General features: G+C 43.6%; 3 protein-coding genes across 7 annotated transcripts in view; 2 read left to right on the top strand and 1 right to left on the bottom strand.

Annotated features, from left to right (window-relative positions):
* The first annotated feature begins 38 nt into the window (after nt 1-38).
* btf3l4 (basic transcription factor 3-like 4) lies at nt 39-3,076 on the top strand. 2 transcript variants are annotated; one of them, XM_042056283.1, is made up of 6 exons: nt 39-170; nt 761-822; nt 1,244-1,357; nt 1,774-1,975; nt 2,205-2,264; nt 2,504-3,076. In XM_042056283.1, the coding sequence occupies exons 2-6, from the start codon at nt 769-771 to the stop codon at nt 2,548-2,550; spliced, it is 477 nt and encodes a 158-aa protein (XP_041912217.1). In that variant the 5' UTR covers nt 39-170; nt 761-768; the 3' UTR covers nt 2,551-3,076. The 2 variants fall into 2 exon arrangements, with proteins under 2 accessions (XP_041912217.1, XP_041912218.1); XM_042056284.1 differs by lacking the exon at nt 39-170 and adding an exon at nt 216-331.
* Nucleotides 3,077-3,179: 103 nt separating this feature from the next.
* On the top strand, nt 3,180-13,855 carry zfyve9b (zinc finger, FYVE domain containing 9b). Its single transcript, XM_042056277.1, has 16 exons — nt 3,180-3,518; nt 4,761-5,601; nt 6,063-6,162; nt 6,355-6,509; nt 6,706-6,829; nt 7,070-7,192; nt 7,479-7,634; nt 7,965-8,189; nt 9,006-9,088; nt 9,209-9,313; nt 9,712-9,862; nt 10,188-10,268; nt 10,524-10,686; nt 10,846-10,951; nt 11,479-11,655; nt 12,959-13,855. Exons 2-16 carry the CDS (start codon nt 5,032-5,034, stop codon nt 13,118-13,120), a joined length of 2,481 nt encoding a protein of 826 aa, XP_041912211.1. The 5' UTR covers nt 3,180-3,518; nt 4,761-5,031; the 3' UTR covers nt 13,121-13,855.
* Nucleotides 13,856-14,612: 757 nt separating this feature from the next.
* The window catches only part of elovl1b (ELOVL fatty acid elongase 1b), a 32,652-nt gene continuing 26,148 nt past the window's right edge, over nt 14,613-21,116 (bottom strand). For all 4 annotated transcript variants that reach the window (XM_042056279.1, XM_042056278.1, XM_042056281.1 and 1 more), the window contains 6 exons: nt 20,791-20,981; nt 19,937-20,017; nt 19,763-19,819; nt 19,544-19,649; nt 18,994-19,130; nt 14,613-15,509 (listed from right to left, as the gene is read on the bottom strand). In XM_042056279.1, coding sequence (XP_041912213.1) covers nt 15,165-15,509; nt 18,994-19,130; nt 19,544-19,649; nt 19,763-19,819; nt 19,937-20,017; nt 20,791-20,981 — 917 coding nt within the window. In that variant the 3' untranslated portion in view covers nt 14,613-15,164. The remainder of the gene's footprint in view (nt 15,510-18,993; nt 19,131-19,543; nt 19,650-19,762; nt 19,820-19,936; nt 20,018-20,790; nt 20,982-21,116) is intronic.

The following is a 21,116-nucleotide window of genomic DNA, read 5'->3' as shown; positions in this document are numbered from 1 at the left end:
AGATATTTTATTACATCATAACTTCACTGCAACATGGGCAGGCCTATGCCATGCACAAATCCCCGCATCTCGGCGTCTAAAAGAAGCAGTCACGTGATAACTAACGTCAACATTTCCTCATATCCGCCATCTTCCTCCGCCGCATGCTTTCTGGACTGACTCTGATACAGGTCTGTGAAAACAAAATGCTGTTGATGCGCTGTCATGTTATGTTCGAAGTAATTTAATGACAATAGCAATTTATTTTGCAATTTCTGGTTTCCTCGCGGCAGTGTCTAAAATATTTGACCAGTCAATCGAATAATATCACTGGATTTGTGTGTATTAGCAGGTACTTCACTAGCTAGCAACGCAGCTATCTAGCAAGGGATCCCTACAGCTGGTAATGTTAAGCAGTGCTGGGAGGTTAGCTAATATAATGTTGCCACTTGTGAGCTGACGTTTTGTCTTATTGATGCTGTATTTTGGCCAGCTGCTCAATTCGTGGTTTGGTTACTTAAATATTCAGCACCCAGCATACTTAAAATATTCATTGGCAACGTTTTCGGAATCGAGACATCTTAAGTTAAATATCCTGATGTACTAGCGATCTTTTGCTAACTTGTTAACATTAGAGATTGTCTGATGTAATGGTAACGTTAGCTTGCTAGCTCAGCGAAGTTCCGAGCTAACGTGTTTGCTGGATAATCCTCTGCTTACATGCTTGTCAGCTGATTTTATTGTGGACAACCCGTTAACTGGACAGTGCTCTTCATTGCAGGTAACATCATGAATCAAGAAAAATTAGCCAAACTTCAAGCTCAAGTCCGGATAGGAGGCAAGGTGAGGCAACTCGAGCTCGACTGTTTATTAGCTGTCGAGTGATGAGCGATTTTTTTTAATATGCTGAATTATTCAGCCGAACACTGTCTTATTTTACATATTTATAAACTTATACTTTAATGCTAATATAATAACAATTATTAAACATCCAAACCAACGGTAATTAGTTTAAAGATGCAGCAGACAGTCGTTTGAATACTACGGCTGAACGAGCGAGTTAGCATAAATCTTTTCAAAAGGATCTGGCATTGTTTGAGCAGCATATGGTTTCCGACGCTTCCGTGCTTCCATTTATTATAAATTAATGGACCATAGTGAGTTACTTTAAGTAAATCAGGAATAGTGAACTTAATATGAAATAATATATGAAAATGAATAATGTGAATTTTATTATTTTGGCTAACAAGTTTATTGCGTTTAGGGCACAGCACGTAGGAAGAAGAAGGTTGTACACAGAACAGCAACTGCTGATGACAAGAAACTGCAGAGTTCTCTCAAGAAACTGGCTGTCAACAACATTGCTGGTATCGAGGAGGTAAGGACTTTAAGTTTGTTAACTATGACTGACAAAAAAGTGTTCTTGGTGTGAATTAGTAAATTAGAGTAATAAAGACGTTACATTTAAATACCAACCTGTTTAGTGAAGTCCACACAAAGACCTTGGGCACCCTGAAAATCAATAACATATTTGTGTAATTCACAGCAACTTCAACCACTAGTGAACATATGATGGGTTTTATATGGTTTAGTACAATGCAAGAAAAGTAAAAACTGGCATTATGATTGTAAAGATGTTTTGTGATATTTATCCATTTCACCACAATATACTTTTCATGACTGTTTCAGTCATTCAACATGGGATGAACAATTTTTGCATTTGTTTGACTTATGGGTTCATAATCAAAGCATTATTCCCTGAGATTCATTGCATCCAAATCCTTTCCCTTTTAGGTGAACATGATCAAAGACGACGGGACCGTGATTCACTTCAACAACCCCAAAGTGCAGGCATCTTTGTCGGCCAACACTTTTGCCATCACGGGCCATGCTGAAACCAAGCAGCTCACAGAGATGCTCCCGGGCATCCTCAGTCAGCTGGGAGCGGACAGCCTCACAAGCCTGCGCAAACTGGCCGAACAGTACCCGCGGCAAGGTGTGTTTTTGGAGGGCACGTTGGCACACTAATGCTATAAATGGACTGCAGCATGGGGCGGTGGGGGGTCTGGGGGGGGGGGGGGGGGGGGGGCATTGCTATAGACACAAGACTGAATTTATTTTTATACACTGATGACAATTATACTTTTAGGTTTTAGTCAGTGTGTGTGTGTGTGCGCGTTCGTTGGGTGAAAGTAGCTCAAACTTGTTCTTGCTCTAATTTTTAGGTCTTGACAACAAAGCACCAAAGGCAGAAGATATTGAGGAAGAAGACGATGACGTACCAGGTAATGACTGAATCCAATTTAGCCTTGGTGTAACAACTGTTTACTTCTATTCTCTTAGCAGGAATGGTTTTCTGGGACTTGCTTTATAGTCTAGCTGTACATTTTATTAGTTTGTTTACTCTGAGAAAACTCTGTACTCTGCAAAATCATGACTTCAACAGCTTTGGCATGTCAGTAACTAGTTTAATTCTAGGTGTTTTAGAGGTTTCAAACATGGGTTTTGTTTTTCTTTCACTCAGATCTCGTGGAGAACTTTGACGAAGCATCGAAAAATGAGGCCAACTGACTCCCTACCCCAACGTTTTGAATGGGACTGCGCATCAAGTCGTTGCTCGTCATTCAGTGTTTTTAATTTAGATGAACGTGACGTCATTTCAACACTATCCAGCAAACCAGAGACTTTTGTATTGTGAACCAGGAGTCCTGACCCACATTATCCTCTTTAAAATGGTCTTATGCACTTAAAATAAAGACCAAGCTATAGCCGAGGGGGGCGGGGGGGTTGTGCTATTCCCAAAGATCTGGAGTGTGTGGGGTTTAGTGCACCCCTCTTGTCATTTGATGGTAGAAATAGTTTGGTGAAAGAGAAGGCCATTGCTTATTCAGGCCTTAATTGCTTGGCGACTTGAAGGTTACCCAGAAAACCAGCGCGCGCTGCAGTTGTCCGGAATAGGTTGCCCTTCCTTGGCCCATTTAACGGTTCAGTACCTTTTACCACGTTGCCGGTCTTGATTGCAGTGGTTATGAAATCTAGTCTTAAAATATTTTTTTTTTTTTGATTTATGAAACAAAATAAAAACGAATTAACCTTTTTTTACATGGTGCTGTCGTCATTATAATCTAAAGGGAAATAATAATAATAAAACAACTTCCAATGTATATTGAATTGTAGGAAGTAGAGTGAAGACTTATTCCCAGGGGCTTTGATAAGCGTCGGCCCGTAAGAGCACCTAGGGTTGAAAACCCGCTTCAGGTCAGTACAGATGTCTTATGCATTGCAGTTAATTTGTACGCACAGAATCTGCGGCTAGCGTAGCCTACTTCAGCGCCACAGGAGAAAGTGTTTGGTACGATAATGATTCAGAGACGACTGAGCACGACTCAGTCCAGCGGATCCTGCGAAATCTGGTGGGAGGGATTGTGATGTGAACGCTTTCCGTCAGGTGTTTTGGTTTGTCGCCACTGAAAATTCACAATTCATTCGTCTGCTGCTCAGAAGCGCCCGGGTGCTGGAAATGTACGAAGGAGAAGAGGGTAAGATGCGCGATTTGTTTAAAAAATATGACTTTGTTAGAGATTGTGTAGGTTGACTCACGATTATGTAGCCATCGCCTATGGAGATATTAATCGCATGAATCAGCATGCCGTAAATCATGCCGCTCATATTTCATATAAATCACTGGAAGTCAGTAGGCCTATTCTAATTCATGTTGAATTATATGTCTTGATCTGGACTACAACGATTGAAAAGCTTCCAGATGAAAATCGTAGGACTGACAAATTGTCGCATTGCCGTATTCAGTGGTCGATATAGCAATTAATTGCCATCGCAGCAATATAGGGGGGTTCCACACGTGCGCTAGTTATTTACATGCGCGTTACATTGCGTTGCCTTTCCGTATAATCTTTAATAAAAGCAACGTTGCGATGTACTATGCATTGATCGATGAAATGAATAGCATGACAAGGTAACTAGGGGAGGGGGTTTCGATGAGAGGAAACGAGTCTGCAATGCAGTTCTGTCAGATAATTTAACACAATGCAAGGGGTAGCCTAATTTGATCAGTGGAAATTGTCCAAAGTGAAGGATTGACCAATGTGACGACACTTTTTGAAAGACGGTGGTGCTTTATCCTGTATATTTGCGCCGATTGATCGAGTAGTTTGACGACCAGTTCTGTCACTATAGCTAAGCTGTTTGAGTGGCGTGAGCTTAGCCTAACTCAGTGTTTTCGTCATCATAAACCAGAAATGAATTTTGACATAATGAGTCATAGAATACCATATGGAGAATGTTTTCCTTAATTAGTCGTTTAAATATAGAAGTACAGAAACAGTTTAGCATTTGTTGGATCAACATTGCAATTAAACATTGTGGCATATGATGGAGCTTTGCACCCTCGGTGTTAGCCTACTGCAGTGGGATCACAGAGCGTCTAGGCTACAGCAGCTTCAGTGATTGGTCTTGTGGGGCTGAGCATCCAGCTTACTGCAGCTGCAGGAAGAACACTCGCAAACTCAGCAGAAACACCCACGCAGACAGTTGTAGTACTAATAGTGTGTGGCATGCATGTGAGGAGTGAGTGCTTGCAACGCCTCGTAGGGTTGGCTGTTAGATGAGTGGGCAAAAAGAGTGAAGAGCTATGCCTTCCTGGGGCGGAGATGATTGATGCTGGAGGAAGAGGAAGGGAATGAAACAAAGTCCACCAGGTATGCAGAACAATAAAAGATCTCATCGTGGATGATCTCTTTCTCGCTCTCTCTCTCTCTCAACAGATTCCAGTGAATTTAATTGTGGAAAGTGATTTACAACGTCGAACATTTTCCTGGAGGAAAAGTGAGTTTAATTCCACTTATGCACTGCATCAACATGGATCCCACTGATACAAGACTTATAAATAGGAAAACCTTTAGCTTGTACCTTCAACTGAAAACCATCCAAAAAGTACAATGATTTGCTCGAAGCATCCCGGCCACTTTAGCATCGCAAGCAATGGTGAATAACGACCAGTTTGGGAAGAGGATGTGACTTGCCCCGCCGAGCATTATGAGACAAGCGGTGACCACGCTGTCGATGTGGGGAGAGAGGCACTTTGGCTACACCACCCTGAGGGACTCCACTGAAACGCTGGGCGACGAGAGGTGGCCCCAGATACCCCGTCTGAAGGAGGACTCCGTCATCGAGGAGAAGGAGGTGGAGGAGGACAGTGGCATTGAACAGACGCCCACCTCCGAGGAGCAGGACGCCATAGTGGGGCTGGCCTCCGTGTTGCCCGTGGAGGCGACCAACGGAGGAGGGGAACAAGACCAGGACCTCCGGCAGCGTCTGGAGGCGCAGCAGCCTAAAGTCTGCAAGCTTCCGTTTGTTGCCAAGTCTGAGAAGGAGCCAGGTGGAGATGGAAGGGGTGGAGGAGGAGGGGCAAACTCTCTGGCTACTCCCAGCCCTGATAACGACCACCCGGCTGGGAGCCTCGGTGAAGCCACCACGCCGCCTCCCGGCGCTCTCGGAGAGGTGGCCCCTGTGTGGGTCCCCGACTCACAGGCCCCGGCCTGCATGAAATGCGGCGCCAAGTTCACTTTCACCAAGAGGAGGCACCACTGCAGGGCCTGTGGAAAGGTCAGTGTGAGAGAGAAGCCGCAGTGAGATAACAAACCCACTTTGCCCAGTCAATTACACAGAACAATGGAGTCTAATGACTCTTGGGGCTAGCTGCTGCTTTTGTATAATAAAATCCTGTGGATTAGCATACTTATTTTTTTTTTTGTATGTGTGTTTGTGTGTGTGTTTTTCGGAGTGCGTGTGTGTGCGTGTATGTGTGTACACACATATTTTCATGTGTGTGTGGGTCCGTGCAGTTGTGTGTGTGTGTGTGTGTGTGTGTGTGTGTGTGTGTGTGTGTGAGAGAGTAAGTGTGTGTGCATATGTGTGTACACACATATTATGTGTGCATGTGGTAGTGATGTGTGGAGTGATGCTTGCGTGCAGTGTGTGTGTTTGTGAGAGAAAGTGAGTGTGTGTGCACGGTTTTGTATTGTGTGTCTGTCCCCTCTGACGGTGCTTCTGTCTGTGGCATGCAGGTGTTCTGTGTAGTGTGCTGCGATCAGAGGTGCAGATTAACACACCTGGATGGGAAGGAGGGGCGTGTCTGTGTCAGCTGTCACTTCACTCTCATGAACCGTGGGTATTACCGGGCAGTGGTGGTGGTGGAGGAGGAGGAGGAGGAGGAGCTGTCACCCGTTTCAAACGCACACAGAAAAAATGTAGCTTGCAATTGCTTAAAGAGTTAAATGGCCTCTTTTGTGGGTTTTAATTTCATAAAATTAAAACATCTGTGTGTCTGTCCGTCTCCTCTGTGTCCCGCTCGTACAGGGTCGGCTCCCAAAGACCAGCGAAGGGTGTGGTTTGCAGATAGTCTCTTGCCTGACTCGGATGCAAGGGACTCTGCTGGAACGCCGGATCACAGACCCCCCAACTCCTCCCAGCCAAGCAGACCCTTGGTGCTGGGGACCGGAGGAGATGCTGTGGTAAACCATCTTTTTAATGTGTGTCTAATATCCTATAGCTGACCGTATGGTGTACTCATATGCCAGAGTACACACCTTTTCTCTCACAGTGTATTGTCTAAAGCAATAGATGAGCAAGAAGCAAGTTATAAATTAATCACATACAAAACAGAGAGCTTAATTACCAGCCATTTTGTTTTTTTCTTCCGTGTAACAGGAGGTGGATGCTCCCTCTGGCTGGGGTATGGGGGCTCTGGTGGGAAGCCCCATTGGTAGTTCCTCTAACCTGATTCCATCTGAAGGCCTTCCTCCTATTCTTACATCAACTGGAGTCAAGGGAGGTATGAATACGTCACAGGCCAGGCAGGCAGGCAGGCTAGACAAGCCCAGGGGGGTCCCTTCCGGAATTCACAGAACTTCAGTTCTATAAATTACGTTAGACTTTCTCTTATGGTCTGTGTTGTTCTCAGGGTTTGTAGAGGGAAGCCAAGCCAAGCTGATGCTACAGCTGTGTGTATATTTGCTTAGCTCACTGTAATCTCCAGCTGGTACTTAGCCTCTTCTTGTCCTCCCCGCTCCAGACTACACGGTGGAGGAGAGGCCCTCTGAGACATCTCTCATGGTGGAGTTAGAAGGGGGCAGAGCAGAGCCACTCGTCTTCGTCCTCAACGCCAACCTGCTGGCCATGGTCAAGCTCATTAACTGTACGTCTGCTGGTGCATGACTTTATCTCACTGATTGACTGATTTAGGCCTACTATATTATCAAATAAGATGTATGATATGATGGGAAAGTATGCAGAATATAAGAGATGCTTCAAATGACATGACATTTCAAAGACTTTATACTATAATGTTTTTGTCGGCTAAACCACAACCAATACGTTTGCTGGCCCATATACTATCGGCTTATTTACATTGTGAAGTCTTCGTAGGCTGTTTCGTAGGCTGTTTCCCTATGAAGTAGTGACCCAGGCTTTGCTGTGTGCAGATGTAAACAGGAGGTGCTGGTGTGTCATGACGAAGGGGATGCACGCGGTGGGCCAGGCGGAGGTGGTGGTGCTGCTGCAGTGCCTCCCTGATGAGAAGACCTTTCCCCGGGACATTTTCAGCCACTTCATCCAGCTTTATCGAGACGCCCTCACAGGTAAACACTAAATGGATAGGACTCTTGTTGTGAAGATGGAATTGTCCTTTAACTGACTAATGATTGCTTTACATGCATTTCCATACTGTTACATGGATTTTGCCTTATGCTTTATTTTTGGCTGCGTTGTTTGGTTCAGTTCTCATTTTCTCATACTCTTGTCTCTGACAAAAGTGTCTGCCAAAAACTTAAACCTTTACCTTAACTCTGAATGTTAGATTTTCAACTTCTTATTGTTTGCAATTTTAGTGTTCTTTTCATTTTACACTTGATCTTGAAAGAATGGATCTTCATCAACTCTCCCTCCACCTCGATTTTTCCTGTGTCCAGGAAAAGTTTTAAATCACCTTAGTCACTCCACCGCGAGCAGAGGCCTGCTGGGCAGCAAAGAGCACGCTGGGTTCCTGTACATCCGCCCCACCTTCCAGTCTCTGGACGGTCTCCCGCTGCCCAGCCAGCCCTTCCTCTTCGGGCTCCTGATCCTGCGGGCGGAGACCCCCTGGGCCCGGGCCTTCCCCCTGCGTCTCATGCTCCGCCTGGGGGCCGAGTACCGCTGTAAGTGTTCCCGCCGCTTCGCTGGGTTCCCACGGGTCATGGAATTTCTGGAATATCATGGAATTTTGGAAAGTCTATTCCAGACATGGAAAGTCAGGGAATTTTATCATTTTGGGGCAAAGTCATGGAATATCAGGGAATTTCGTTGTAGCAGTTTAAAATTTACTTGCCAAAATACATAAATACAAATATTTCCACGCAGAACTGGTAATTTGCTTTACTGCTTCCTTGAGGATCCCCTTTGTTTATTCAATGCCCATTTATTCATCTCTCACTCATAAAAGTAAAATATTCTTGAACGCTATACAACTACAATACCGGTAGTGTATAGTAAGTCGTGGAAATTCCTTTTTTTGTCAGGGAAAGTCAGGGAAAAGTCATGGAATTGTACATTTGACTTAGAGTGGGAACCCTGTGGTAAAGACAGATGATTAAAATCATGGTTTTGAGTCCCACAGAGCAGCGAGTACACACAGGCTACTAATGACAGGATTTATTATTACTGTAAGTTGCTTTGAATAAAATGGATGTAATGTGAATCCATGAGTCTGGTGCTCACTGAGAGCCTGAGTCATCACTTGAATTATGTTGTCAGATAATCCTCAAATGTTGTCACAAACCATTATAAACCAATCAACCGCAGCTACAGAAGGCCCAATGAGTCATGCCATCATTTTTTCTATTCAGTTCCAAGTTCACAGTGATGTTTTGTACAATTGAAATTACAAAATGAACTTCATCCTCAGAGATAGAGACAAAAAAGAGCAGAATAATATCTGTGTCCTGATCTCATTATTGCTTGTCTCCTGTCTGTAGTTTACCCTTGTCCCCTATTCAGTGTCCGCTTTCGGAAGGCTCTGTTTGGAGAGACCAGCCACACTATCATGAGATTGCTTGTGGTGAGACACACTGATCTTCACTGACTTTGAGCCGTAATTAGATGTGTGTTTTTTAAAAGTCTATTTGTAAATCAAATGTCTCCACATCTTGTCTTGTGTCCATGCCTTTGTCATCGAAAGGACTTCCGTTTCTACCGCTACACGTTGCCAGTGGTGACGGGATTGATGGTGGACATGGAGGCTCGTAGCACCTGTATAAAAATACCCAAAGCCCGTCACAGTGAGGTAACAAGTAGCACTCACAGTTCTCTGTATAGACCCTTTCAATCTGTTACTACAGGATTTCCAAATTAAATGTTGAAAACCAAAGCAGATACTTTGAAATGAAAATGAATCAGACTTCAGCGTAATGCTCTACAACGTTTTATTATTATTTTGTTTGTCCTCAAGTTACCATTAGCTCAATGTTGTTTTCTGTGCCACTGGAAATGCGCACGTTTGTTTCTACAGTTGAAAGGGTCTATAATACAGCCAGAATGAGATGTTTGTCTCATGCTGTACTGGAAGAACATACTTTGAATTGTAGGTGTACTATTTATTGTGCTTCATGTAAAATGCTTGAAATGAAAGGCATAGGATAATCTGTGAATATAAAATAAGTTTTCCTTTTTTTTCCCCCACAGTTGTTGAAGGCCCTGAACAAGTCGAATGAGCATGTGTTGGCCATGGGCGCATGTTTTAATGAGAATGCAGACTCACACCTGATCTGTGTACAGAGTGAGAACGGACAGTACCAGACCCAAGCCATTAGCATCCATAACAAGCCCCGGAGAGGTAAACTACCATGCACTTCATCTGACAGTGAGAATGAACTGTGCTGAACAAATCCCATGATCTATTCACGAATGGATAAATTGACTCAAATAATTAAAATATATATTGAAGAATGAATGAAGAACTTAATGCTTTTACGTTATATTTTTGCATTTAATATGTTATAAATCTTTTAATGTAGCAAGGGGGAAGGGGGAATGTTTTCAAGATTTCAATGACAAGCTGTTGCCACTAGAGGGTAGTATGTGCTTGTAGGCATAATCTATTCTAAAGACAGCCTGTGTTAGGAGCTATTGTAAACTGTGTGTTTTATTACTTCTTTCAGTTACCGGTGCCTGCTTTTTTGTGTTTAGTGGAGCACTTAAAATATCCTCTGGATACCTCGCTAAGTCAAGCATTGTGGAAGGTAACATTACAATCTGAATCTGTGATTCTGTTCGTTTTGCACCTGATGAAGCAGAACTTTCATCTTTTACACCTCTCAGCATAATGTGAATTAAATGCTTTTGACATGTCACTGTTTTTTATCTACTAATATATGACTATGTACTAATATATATATATATATATATATATATATATTGTGGCTTCAGAATATAAGCTCTGTTTTATAATATAAATTATATAACCTCTTTTTTGACTTGTGGTCTGCTCCACACAGATGGTCTGATGGTCCAAATCACCATGGAGAGCATGGTAGAGCTGCGACGCTCCTTGCGTGAGATGAAGGACTTCACCATCAGCTGTGGGAAGCTTGACCAGTCTGACAACCAGGAGTGTGTGTACATCCAGTGGCTGGACCAAGAGCCACGTTTCAACAAAGGGTGATCTCACACTATTCACATGATGAACTAAACACTGAAGTCTCACTTCCTGTGACCCTATACACACACACACACACACACACACACACACACACACACACACACAAACACAAACACTGCTTTTCATAATTCTCCTGTCCCTTCCTCCCTGTCCGGCAGAATCTCCAGTCCCATTGATGGTAAATCCATGGAGTCCATCACCAGCATTAAGATGTTCCAGCGCTCTGAGTACAGGGCCAACGGCAAGGTCATCCGCTGGACAGAGGTGAGCAAACTCTGAAACCTTACTATTAAATGAATCCATTATTCATTGAAATAAAACAGAAATCAAGTCATTCTTCATTATGTGATTCAAAAAATAATAATAATGACAACATTCTTTATCTAAATGGAAAATAACAGAATAGCACCATAAGAATGGGAAACCATTACTCCACTATGCTGGCAAAACACTCAGGCTGTTCAGTGTTATTGTTTGTCGTAGCTGGTGATGTTATCAGATGTTGACCTTCCCCCATTCTGCATGTCAAAAGAACAAACAATGGTAGGCTGAAGGCATAGCATCTGTCATTACAGGGCTATTAAAACTATTAGCATGTTTGTGCCATCCCCTTTATGTATGAATGGAGGTGTAACCTTGCCACAAGAGTCATGTTACAGCAGTGTACAATGCCATGCTCTACTTGTGCCAATGCCTTCATGCCTGTATGCACTTTTTGCACCATTTATTTTTCCGTAAGCATAAGCTTTGAGATGAACTTTCATCTAGAAGTGCTATGTGTTGTGCTGCAGGTGTTCTTTCTGCAGAGGGACAAGCAGGCCAACGGGCCAGCAAACCCCACCAGCTACAGCCGCCTGACGGAGAGGCTGGCCCGAGCCTTCTGCCTGGCCCTGTGCCCTTATCTGAAGTTGCTGAAGGAGGATGGCATGGCCAAGCTCGGCCTGCGGGTCACACTGGATACTCAGCGTGTAAGAACCCCTTGCGGTCTGGATCACAGAGAGATTTGGTCACCCTACTGCATAGGTCGACAACAGGCGGCCCGCAGGCCAAAGCTGGCCTGACAGCAATATGATTTGGCCTGCCAGATTATTCTTGTAGTCTGATTTTTTTTAATTCCTTTTTATTTTACAATATCGATTTACAAATAGCCAATCAGACCGTGGGTGCTTAAACAAATATGAGAAAGAGCACCAGAACGCACTATGATCCGGTCCTATGATCCCTGATCCTCTGCCAGCGCATGTTGCGTTTTCGTGCCTCTGCCAGGCAACCTTGAAGCTTCGTCTTGTTGTGCCGTCTATCATATATTCCTTTCAAACAGTGACGGCGTCATTGCAGATCAGACACACAGGCTTTGCATTTGTGAAACCGGCTAAGATGAGCGCAACATTTTCTTTCCATTCCTTTTTTATAGGCTCCATTTTCTCAGTAAAACTTACTTTAGACTGTTTGACCAAGACATTTTCTCCCAGCTACCTTATACCAGTAGTTCACTCCTCACTCTGCACGCTAATATTTCTTGTAGGCAAACAATAAACATTGTAACATTGTCATGTCAGCAGGTGGGTTAACCAAGTATTTAAGAATAAATGTAAAATAGACTATCCAAAGTATCCTAATTAAGATAAGACAGGCTCCATGTTAAACAGTCCATCATTACCAAAATGATTGTAGCCTAGGCTACACATTTACTATTCACAATATTGAAATGGGAGATAAATCTAATCAGAAGCATTTAATTACTCAAGTAGACCATCAGTGTACCCATCCATGGTACATTTTTTCATGAGTTATTTTTATCCATTCTCCATGTAGATGCGTGCAGGTCATCCACCGTAGTGGCGTTTCAATATTAGTCTATCCTCTGGCCTGACATCCATTTGCCAAAGTCACTTGCCGACCCCTGCCCTACTGGTTAAAGTTAATAATCAGACAACAAGCTCACCTTTCTACAGGTGGTTGCTCCACTTGTGTAGATGGTTGTACTGTAGTAACAACAGCAGTTACTGGGTCTTCTATGTTCACTATACCTGTGTGTCTTTACAGGATACAGGCATAGATGTTTTATATATAAGACTAAATGTAAACATATAAAAATATAAATGCTAGTGACTCATTATACTGCACAATGACAGTCATCACATAATACAATAATCCAGACTGATATGAAACAATTAAGAGATTGTAGGAATACAGAAGTAAGAAGTAAGAGAGGGGTGTAAAGACAGACTGATGGTGATGTTGATCTAATAGGACTTGTTTGCCCCTCAGACGGATTACGTTGCGGGCAGCAATGGGCAGCCCCTTCCCACTCAGTACATGAAGATACTGGACAGTGCCCTGACGCCAGTGATCCAGGCGGGGACCCTGCAGCAGGGCGAGGGACCCCTGCAGATGGAATTTTTCTTCTACATCCAGGAGAACATCTCCTAGAGCCGGAGGTCACCCCCCTCACACCCAGGACTCCCGTCTCCTACATGCAGGAGAAACGTCTCCCAGAGATGGAGGTCATCTTCTGCATCTAGGAGAAAAACATCTCCTAGAGATGGATTTTCCCCAGTCTGCCCCGCTCCCCCCAACCCCTCCTGCCTGCCTCTTTACTTTATGATTATACCTGCATCCCCCTACTCCCATAGAAGTCATATTAGTGCCAACTGCCCCATCGACGGCAATCACCCTGCCCCAGCTGGCAGAGAACATCGCAAGCATGGTGCCATTTTTCCTGCTCCTGACAAATCATTCCCATGAAGTTAGATGCCGCATGACCAGTGGCCATCTTGATTTTTATTTGGAAATACAATGCCAGTATTTTGAATAGAACCTCCAGCTGCAGTACTCAGCCTTTAAATAAATCATGGATTCTTGGTTGGGGGAGAATGGGGACACGTCCATTCACTTTCTCCAAGTTGAAAAAAAAGACGATGAGCGTTGAAATAGGTATTTTTTTCTTTTGAGAAGTACACGTAGAGAAAACAGCTTCAATGTAACTCCAAGGTCCTTTTAAAAAAAATGGACTTCCGATGCAATACAGTCTGTGTCTGTCTCTGATCCATGTATTGTAACATCTCATGCTGATGTACTACTTTCTCAACTGTGAAAACCTGAGGATAAAAATGCACACTTAGGCCATGGATGGAAAAAAATGACAAAATAAATGGCCATGAATAACAGGCAGCAGTTGTGCATGTTAGTTGTGAGCCACTGAAGTTTTATATGGATGCATCCGACGCAAGTATGTATTAAGTAGAGCCTGAAACGGGAACGGGTATGACTTGACTTGCAAACCCTTGCTTGCATAGTAGGGCAAAAAAAAAAAAAAATCAGCTGTCAAACAATCAGCCAAACATTCACGCATGGCTTGAACAATCACTGTCTCTCAAACACAACGGTAGATCGTAAAAAGAAAAGCGGCAAAGAAACTAAGTGCGACTCACAAGTTGGTTTTGTTGCCGACCTTACGCAACCCTGTCACTGGTGGTTGTCACCCACACGCACGCTCTCTGGCGTAGGCCGCAGGATGCGGAGCGGATATACAGGATGCTTGTTCTCCGGCTCGTTATTCGCTAGCCGAGCCTGTCTCTCAGACAAAGGCAGAATGGGGCCCTTGTTTACGTTCGACATGCTCAACATTCTTCGAATCGCAAAGACCAACACTGCACAATATGCATACCCAAGGCCATGCTAACAGAGAGTATAAGCTTTCTTATAGTTTTGCAGGGAAGGGTATTTTAGTGCCATTCACCTTCGTGTCATTCACCTTAGACTTCAAGGCTGTTAAGATTCCATAAAATCTTTACTCATTGAAACAAGTTAGAAAAAAAAACCATTGGAAGACACTGAGTGAATGACTTCCAATCCAAGCAGAGAACTTGTAATACATGTACATTGTCACCTCAACCCAATAACTACAGCAAGCAGGAGCACATATTTTAAAACAAACTTTATTCATACTTAATTTAGCATAGATACGGTAACAAAATTCTGCAGGACTTGACCATATGAATCTCCATTAGTCATGAAAAGTAAAACTATTTACAGGATGTCTTCAAGTTTGTCTGACTGTACAGTGTAGTTGGTCCCTTAACGGGACATGTCAAAGGGGAGAACTGAGCGGGACTCCGGAGGGGCTGTGAAAATAACAGGACTGACTGTTGACAAATTAACAGGTAGGCCATGGGGCAACTTCAGTGAACATACAAACCCAGTATCTCTTCATTTGTTGTGCTCCATATTTAACCTTGCCAAATTAAATGATAATTAGATTACCAATAGAAACACAAAAATATACAACAAAAAAACAGGTGGCTCATACTCATCTCCCCATGTTTTTTTTCTGTGCACATTAAAAACAAATAAACGGAAAAAAATAAACTAGTTTAGAAAAGAGACACGACCAAAACATTTCTTTGGAATCCATGGCTGGTTGTACAGGCTCTCATTTTCATGCGTTTTGGGGTGTTCTTTCCTGTGTGGGGCTCTAGGCCTTCTTCATCTTGCTGCTGTGGGTACTGCCATTCTCCTGATGGGCGCGGCCGTTCTCCTGATGGATTGTGCCTTTGGTGCCATTCTCCAGATGTTTGTGGCTACCGTTGGAGACTGCGTGACCATTGGAGCTGGCACCCTTGACCTTGCCATTCAGTTCCTGGACGTTCTTGGGCAGCCTCTTGCCCTTGGTGTAAGCCTGGTACCAGAAGTTGGAGAAGAGCACGAAGAAGAAGGTGCCATACACCCAGATGAGGTGGAGGATGATGGGTACCTGGTAGTCACAGGTCTTCATGAAGTAATACTGGGTGGCATGCAGAGACACCAGCACAAACTGGACCTGTGGAAAGGAGAAATGACAACCGGATTAGATTGAGATCCTTTAGCAACAACATATACAATCAGTGCCATAGCAAGCTTTTTGAAACTGGTGGGTGGTTCAAATATCCAGAATATTTCCAGCTATCCACCAACTGACCGAAATTTACAAACATGAACCTTTAGCTATCAATAGCCACCGATGGCCCTGACAATACAAAGTCATCAGAAACATGAGGGAAAACGTGTGAAACCATTTATTGGGGGCCTAGCAGCGAAGCTGCGAAGGCACCCATTGTTTTACTAGTTTTTCCTATTATTGGGAGCCAAGCAGCGAAGCTGCGAAGGCACCCATTGAGTTACTAGCTTTTCCTATTATTATTCTGCCATTGGAGTCTATGGCAGCCCATAGAACGCCTAGCTAAAAAGTTCAGATTTTTTGGCAGAAAGTTTCGGGACACTCCACACACCATTCACACTCATTTACAGACCTCTAAACCCAGCCGTCTAGCGCCACCAACAGGTCAAAATCTGGCCGGAAATTGAACCGCTGGGTCTAAAGTTATGAAATTCGGCACACTGATTCAGCACCAATTTACAGAACTCTATGCCCAACACTCTAACGCCACCAATGGGTCGAACCTGGATTGCATTCACGCATGTAACCATTGAACGGTGCATCCGATTTTCACATATCAAGCACCGTTGGAATCCCTGGATCGACCTAAGTTCAATGACCCCTATTACGTCACTTTCCGCCATATTGGATTTAGTCCAAACTCTACGAAAAGTTTCAGCGGTCACAAATTTCATTTGATTTTCACGGAACTTGGCGGAGATGATCTTCAGACCGAGCTGCACAAAAGATACTCGTCAGATTTTTCAAATTCCACTTTATTGGCCCATGACAGCCAATCAAATATGGCGATGAAGCCGCAAAACAGGAAATGGGCTAACATCTCTGCTACGCTTTAATGTATGAAGTCCAATCTTGGTACAGGGACTTGGTATCTGATTGTGAGGACGCACTAGGAAATTAGCATCATTTGGCCTCTATAGGGGGCGCTGCAATACAGGAAGTGAGCTTGTCTCTCAGCTACGCTTTGATGTACAAAGTCCAAACTTGGTATAAGGACATGTTACCTGATTATGATGACGCCCTAGGAAATTGGCATCATTTGGCCTCTATAGGGGGCACTGCAATACAGGAAGTGAACTCGTATTTCAGCAACGCTTTGATGTATGAAGTCCAAACTTGGTACAGGGACTTGGTATCGCTGCAATACAGGAAGTGAACTCAACGCACCCCATGACGTCAATTTCCGCCATGTTGGATCTTCCGCCATATTGGATTTAATCAAAAACACTTAAAAGGAATCAAAGGTCAAAGTTTGTCCGATTTTGACGAAACTTGTCGCAGATGATCGTCAGACCATGACTCACAAACGCATTGCTTTTTGGAGCCATATTCAAAACCTGTCGCCTGTCACGACCAATCAAGTTTGGCGGCGAAGCCGCAAAACAGGAAGTGAACTGATATCTCAGCAAAGCTTTCGCGTATCAACACCAAACTCAGTACATGGTCTCAGGACCCAATTAGGAAGAAGCTCAATAAATTTGATGACCTTTGACCACTATGTGGCGCTATTATCACAGGAAGTGGGCTCATATTTCAGCAATGCTTTCACGTATTGAAACCAAACTTAGTATATGGACTTGGGACCTCATCCTGAGGACACAAAATAAATTTGGTGACCTTCAACCACTAGGGCGGCGCTAGAGTAACACAAGATTAGGTCATATCTCAGCAATGCTTTGACGTATCAAAACCAAACTTGGTTCATGGACTTGTGACCACATCCTGAGGATGCACAATTAATTTTGCCACCTTTGACCACTAGGGGTGCTATAATTTGCGACACTTTCTCGTATCGACACCAAATTTGGTTCAAGGACTCGGGACCACATCCTGAAGACGCTCAATATATTTAGTGACATTTGACCACTAGAGGCACTATAATTATCAACACTTTCTCGTATCGACACCAAACTTGGTATGTGGACTTGTGACTACAACCTGAGGACGCACAATACATTTGGTGATGTTTGAGGCATGCGTATGTGTGGGGGGGCTATTGGGGTGTGTGGGAGAGGAGGTTTAGAGAGGAGTGCCGAACACTCTAGCGCCACCAATAGGTCGAATCTAGACTCACATTCACGTATGTAACAATTGAACGGTGTGTTCGATTTTCACCAATCAAGCACTGTTGGAATCCCTGGACTGACCTGAGTTGAATGACCCCTACTACGTCACTTTCCGCCATATTGGACCTCCGCCATATTGGATTTAGTCCAAACTCTACGAAAAGTTTCAGCGGTTACAAATGTCTTCCGATTTTCACGAAACTTGGTAGAGATGATCTTCTACCCGAGCCGCACAAACGATAATGGTCAGATTTTTCAATTTAATTTTTATTTGCCAGTGACAGCCAATCAAATATGGTGACGAAGCCACCAAACAGGAAGTGGACAAACATCTAGGTGACGCTTTGAGTTAACATAACAAAACTCGATACCATTAGTCAGGACACTGTCCCAATCACCAATTTTCACGCATATACATTAAACACACTAGCGCCACCACCAGTTTAATGCTGGACATGCGTTCATGCGCGTGATCCTTGACTCTTTTGTCTGATTTTCACAATTGAGGTAGCGTCTGAATCCTTGGACCATCCCGAGTTCGACCCCTATCCCGTCACTTTCCACCATATTGGACCTCCGCCATATTGGATTTGGTCCAAACTCTACGGAAAGTTTCAGCGGTCACAAATTTCATTTGATTTTCACGGAACTTGGCGGAGATAATCTTCAGACCGAGCCGCACAAACAATACTTGTCAGATTTTTCAAATTCTACTTTATTGGCCCATGACAACCAATCAAATATGGCGATGAAGCCGCAAAACAGGAAGTGGGCTAACATCTCGGCGACACTTTAATGTATGAAGTCCAAACTTGGTACAGGGACTTCGTATCTGATTGTGAGGACACAGTAGGAAATTGGCATCATTTGGCCTCTATAGGGGGCGCTGTAATACAGGAAGTGGGCTCGTATCTCAGCAACTCTTTGATGTATGAAGTCCAAACTTGTTACAGGGACATATTAGCTGATTGTGAGGACATGCAAGGAAAGTGGTCTCATTTGGCCTCTAGGGGTGCTGTAATAAATAAAGTGAGCTCACATCTCAGCAACACTTTGGTGTATGAAGTCCAAACTTGGTAGAGGGACATGGTAGCTGATTGTGAGAACGCACAAGGACATTGGTGTAATTTGGCCTCTTGCTATGAGTGCTTGCTCATGCCATGGCAACGCTATTCCTGCTATAGCGCACTGCTAGGCCCCCGCATTGCTGCTTGCAGCTATATTCATTATCATAATCATTATTATGATAAATCCTTATTTTGTCATCATACTTGTGCATCATTATTTAAACATTTCCGTACCAGCTGAATGGCAGTCATGTACTTCTTCCACCAGAGGAACTTCTGGAAGCGCGGTCCAGCAGCGGACAGGCCATAGTAGAAGTACATGATGACGTGCACCAAGGAGTTCACCATGGCATGGAAGGAACCCATTCCACCTGGGGAAACCAGTCATGCATGTCCGTCAACACAAATATTTTCTTAAACACCCATCAACAGCCACTTAGAGAGGAAACTGATGGGAATGTCAATTTGTCATTCTTTAGCTCGTGTTAGTAACACACCAAAGGAAATTTCCGGTTTGTACAAATATCCAATGACAAATATTTTAACCAAGGCATTAAAAAAATATGTAAAACTTTGCATTGTTTTTTGTTTCACAATCTTTCATAAAAATGGGCCTACATGTTTTGCCCAAATGACTTTTTCCATTTAAGATATGAGCACTGTTTTTTAAAAACTAAAACAATCTCATGGCTGGTTGTGGAAGTAGTAGTAGTCAATACAGAGACTACTACATCGCAGGTCAGTATTGCCAAGCAACTGGGCCTCATCGTGACCGTAGACTCACCAGGGGCATGGCTGACTCCCCACCACCAGCTCCAGGGCATGATGGAGTGATGGAAGATGTGCAGGAAGGTGATCTGGCCGTGTTTCTTGCGCAGCACGAAGAACACCTGTCCACAGAGAACAGAAGAACGGAGAGTTATGGTGCTGAACAGGTGCCAGTGGTCAGGTGGTGCCCCCCCTTGTCTTAAAGACAAATAAGCAAAGAGAAGAAAGCTCATACCGTGTCCAGCAGTTCAATAAACTTGGAGAAAAGAAACAACCAGGCAACTTGGACCATCTGGGGATGAAAAAACAATTAAAATGTTAAAAAGAAATGAGCTGAAATGAAAAATTCGAAACTATTTTTTCGATTTTAGAATTTTAGATTTTCAGTTGATCTCATCGTCAGACTTACGCGCTGTCCCTGAGGGCTGTTGGAGTAGTCAACCGGGTCACATCTCCAGGTGTATGTGGTCGCCCAGCCAGACATCAAGAACTACAGGTAAACAAAACATCCCATTGCTTAGAGTATTCACCCCAGCACCATTCATTCAAGCAACCTCACTACTGTATAAAGATAATTTGGGCGCTGGTAGCGTAGTGGCTGAGGCATACAGCAGCCTGAAAAGTTGTGGGTTCAATGCCCAGCTTACACCATTGTGCCCTTGAGCAAGGCACTTCACCCAGTGGGCCAGTGGCCCTTGTAATATAATTGACATGTAAGTTGCTTTGGATAAAAGTGTCCGCTGAATAAATAAATGTCTGATAACAAAATGTACCAACCCCCAGAATGACCGATCGCGTGTTTTCAAGGGTTCATTGCCCTCCTCTTGGCCTTGTCTAGTAATTGTTCCACATTACAGACCCATTTAGGGAGAGACGGTACATTCCCCACTGAGTGGGTCACAATGCGCTCCCAACACAGACAAAACAGACTGGCACTCTTCATGAACAAGCACTGGGCCATGTTCTTGTGCCAATGCTGCTACTAATCACTTACAATTTCATATACAGTAGGAAGTACTTAAGACATTCCGTAACACATACTAACATTGATCCTCTTTCGACTGTGCCTCAGCACTTTATATTAAGGTTCTCAATAGTTTCCCCTTACTCTGTTGGCTTATAATTGCAAAACATATCATTACAAATCTAATATTTGTACAATCTAAAATATTTAAAAGACGTGTTTGGGCATGATGGGCAAGCACAATGGCAATATAGGCCAACAAAGTTTGTTCAGTTACAAGGCATGTTGAGATAGCTTACCTCATAAACTATGTATATGGACAGGGCCACCAAGGAGAAGTTGTATATGATCATGACCTCCTTGAGCTGGTAAGGTTTCCGGTTAGCCATGTAGCGTGGCCCGATGTACAGCACGAACGCGAGGTAGGCGATCAAGATGGCCGTCATATTCACAGGACTCCCCATCAGAGGGTATACCGCCACTCTGGGGTCTAAAAACATGAGGAGGATGATGAGGAAGAAGCTTACCCCAAACACTTTCTTCTGTATCTTCAAATCTTCAATTCTTCAGGCAGTCATAATTTAGTCAGCTGGTCATATCCGAGTGACAGTACAGTACACGTGAC

The sequence above is a fragment of the Alosa sapidissima genome, chromosome 12, assembly GCF_018492685.1.
Source record: "Alosa sapidissima isolate fAloSap1 chromosome 12, fAloSap1.pri, whole genome shotgun sequence".
NCBI lineage: Eukaryota > Metazoa > Chordata > Actinopteri > Clupeiformes > Clupeidae > Alosa > Alosa sapidissima.
Note: the sequence above shows the minus strand (reverse complement) of the source record. Positions and strands in the feature narration are given on the sequence as shown.

Bases quoted from the DNA above. Each gene is read 5' to 3' on its own strand.
- btf3l4 (XM_042056283.1), top strand. From the start codon at position 769: ATGAATCAAGAAAAATTAGCCAAACTTCAAGCTCAAGTCCGGATAGGA. The intron at 823-1,243 runs GTGAGGCAACTC...TATTGCGTTTAG, and splicing joins AAGTCCGGATAGGAGGCAAG to GGCACAGCACGTAGGAAGAA. The intron at 1,976-2,204 runs GTGTGTTTTTGG...TCTAATTTTTAG, and splicing joins CGAACAGTACCCGCGGCAAG to GTCTTGACAACAAAGCACCA.
- zfyve9b (XM_042056277.1), top strand. From the start codon at position 5,032: ATGAGACAAGCGGTGACCACGCTGTCGATGTGGGGAGAGAGGCACTTT. The intron at 5,602-6,062 runs GTCAGTGTGAGA...TGTGGCATGCAG, and splicing joins ACTGCAGGGCCTGTGGAAAG to GTGTTCTGTGTAGTGTGCTG. The intron at 10,952-11,478 runs GTGAGCAAACTC...GTTGTGCTGCAG, and splicing joins AGGTCATCCGCTGGACAGAG to GTGTTCTTTCTGCAGAGGGA.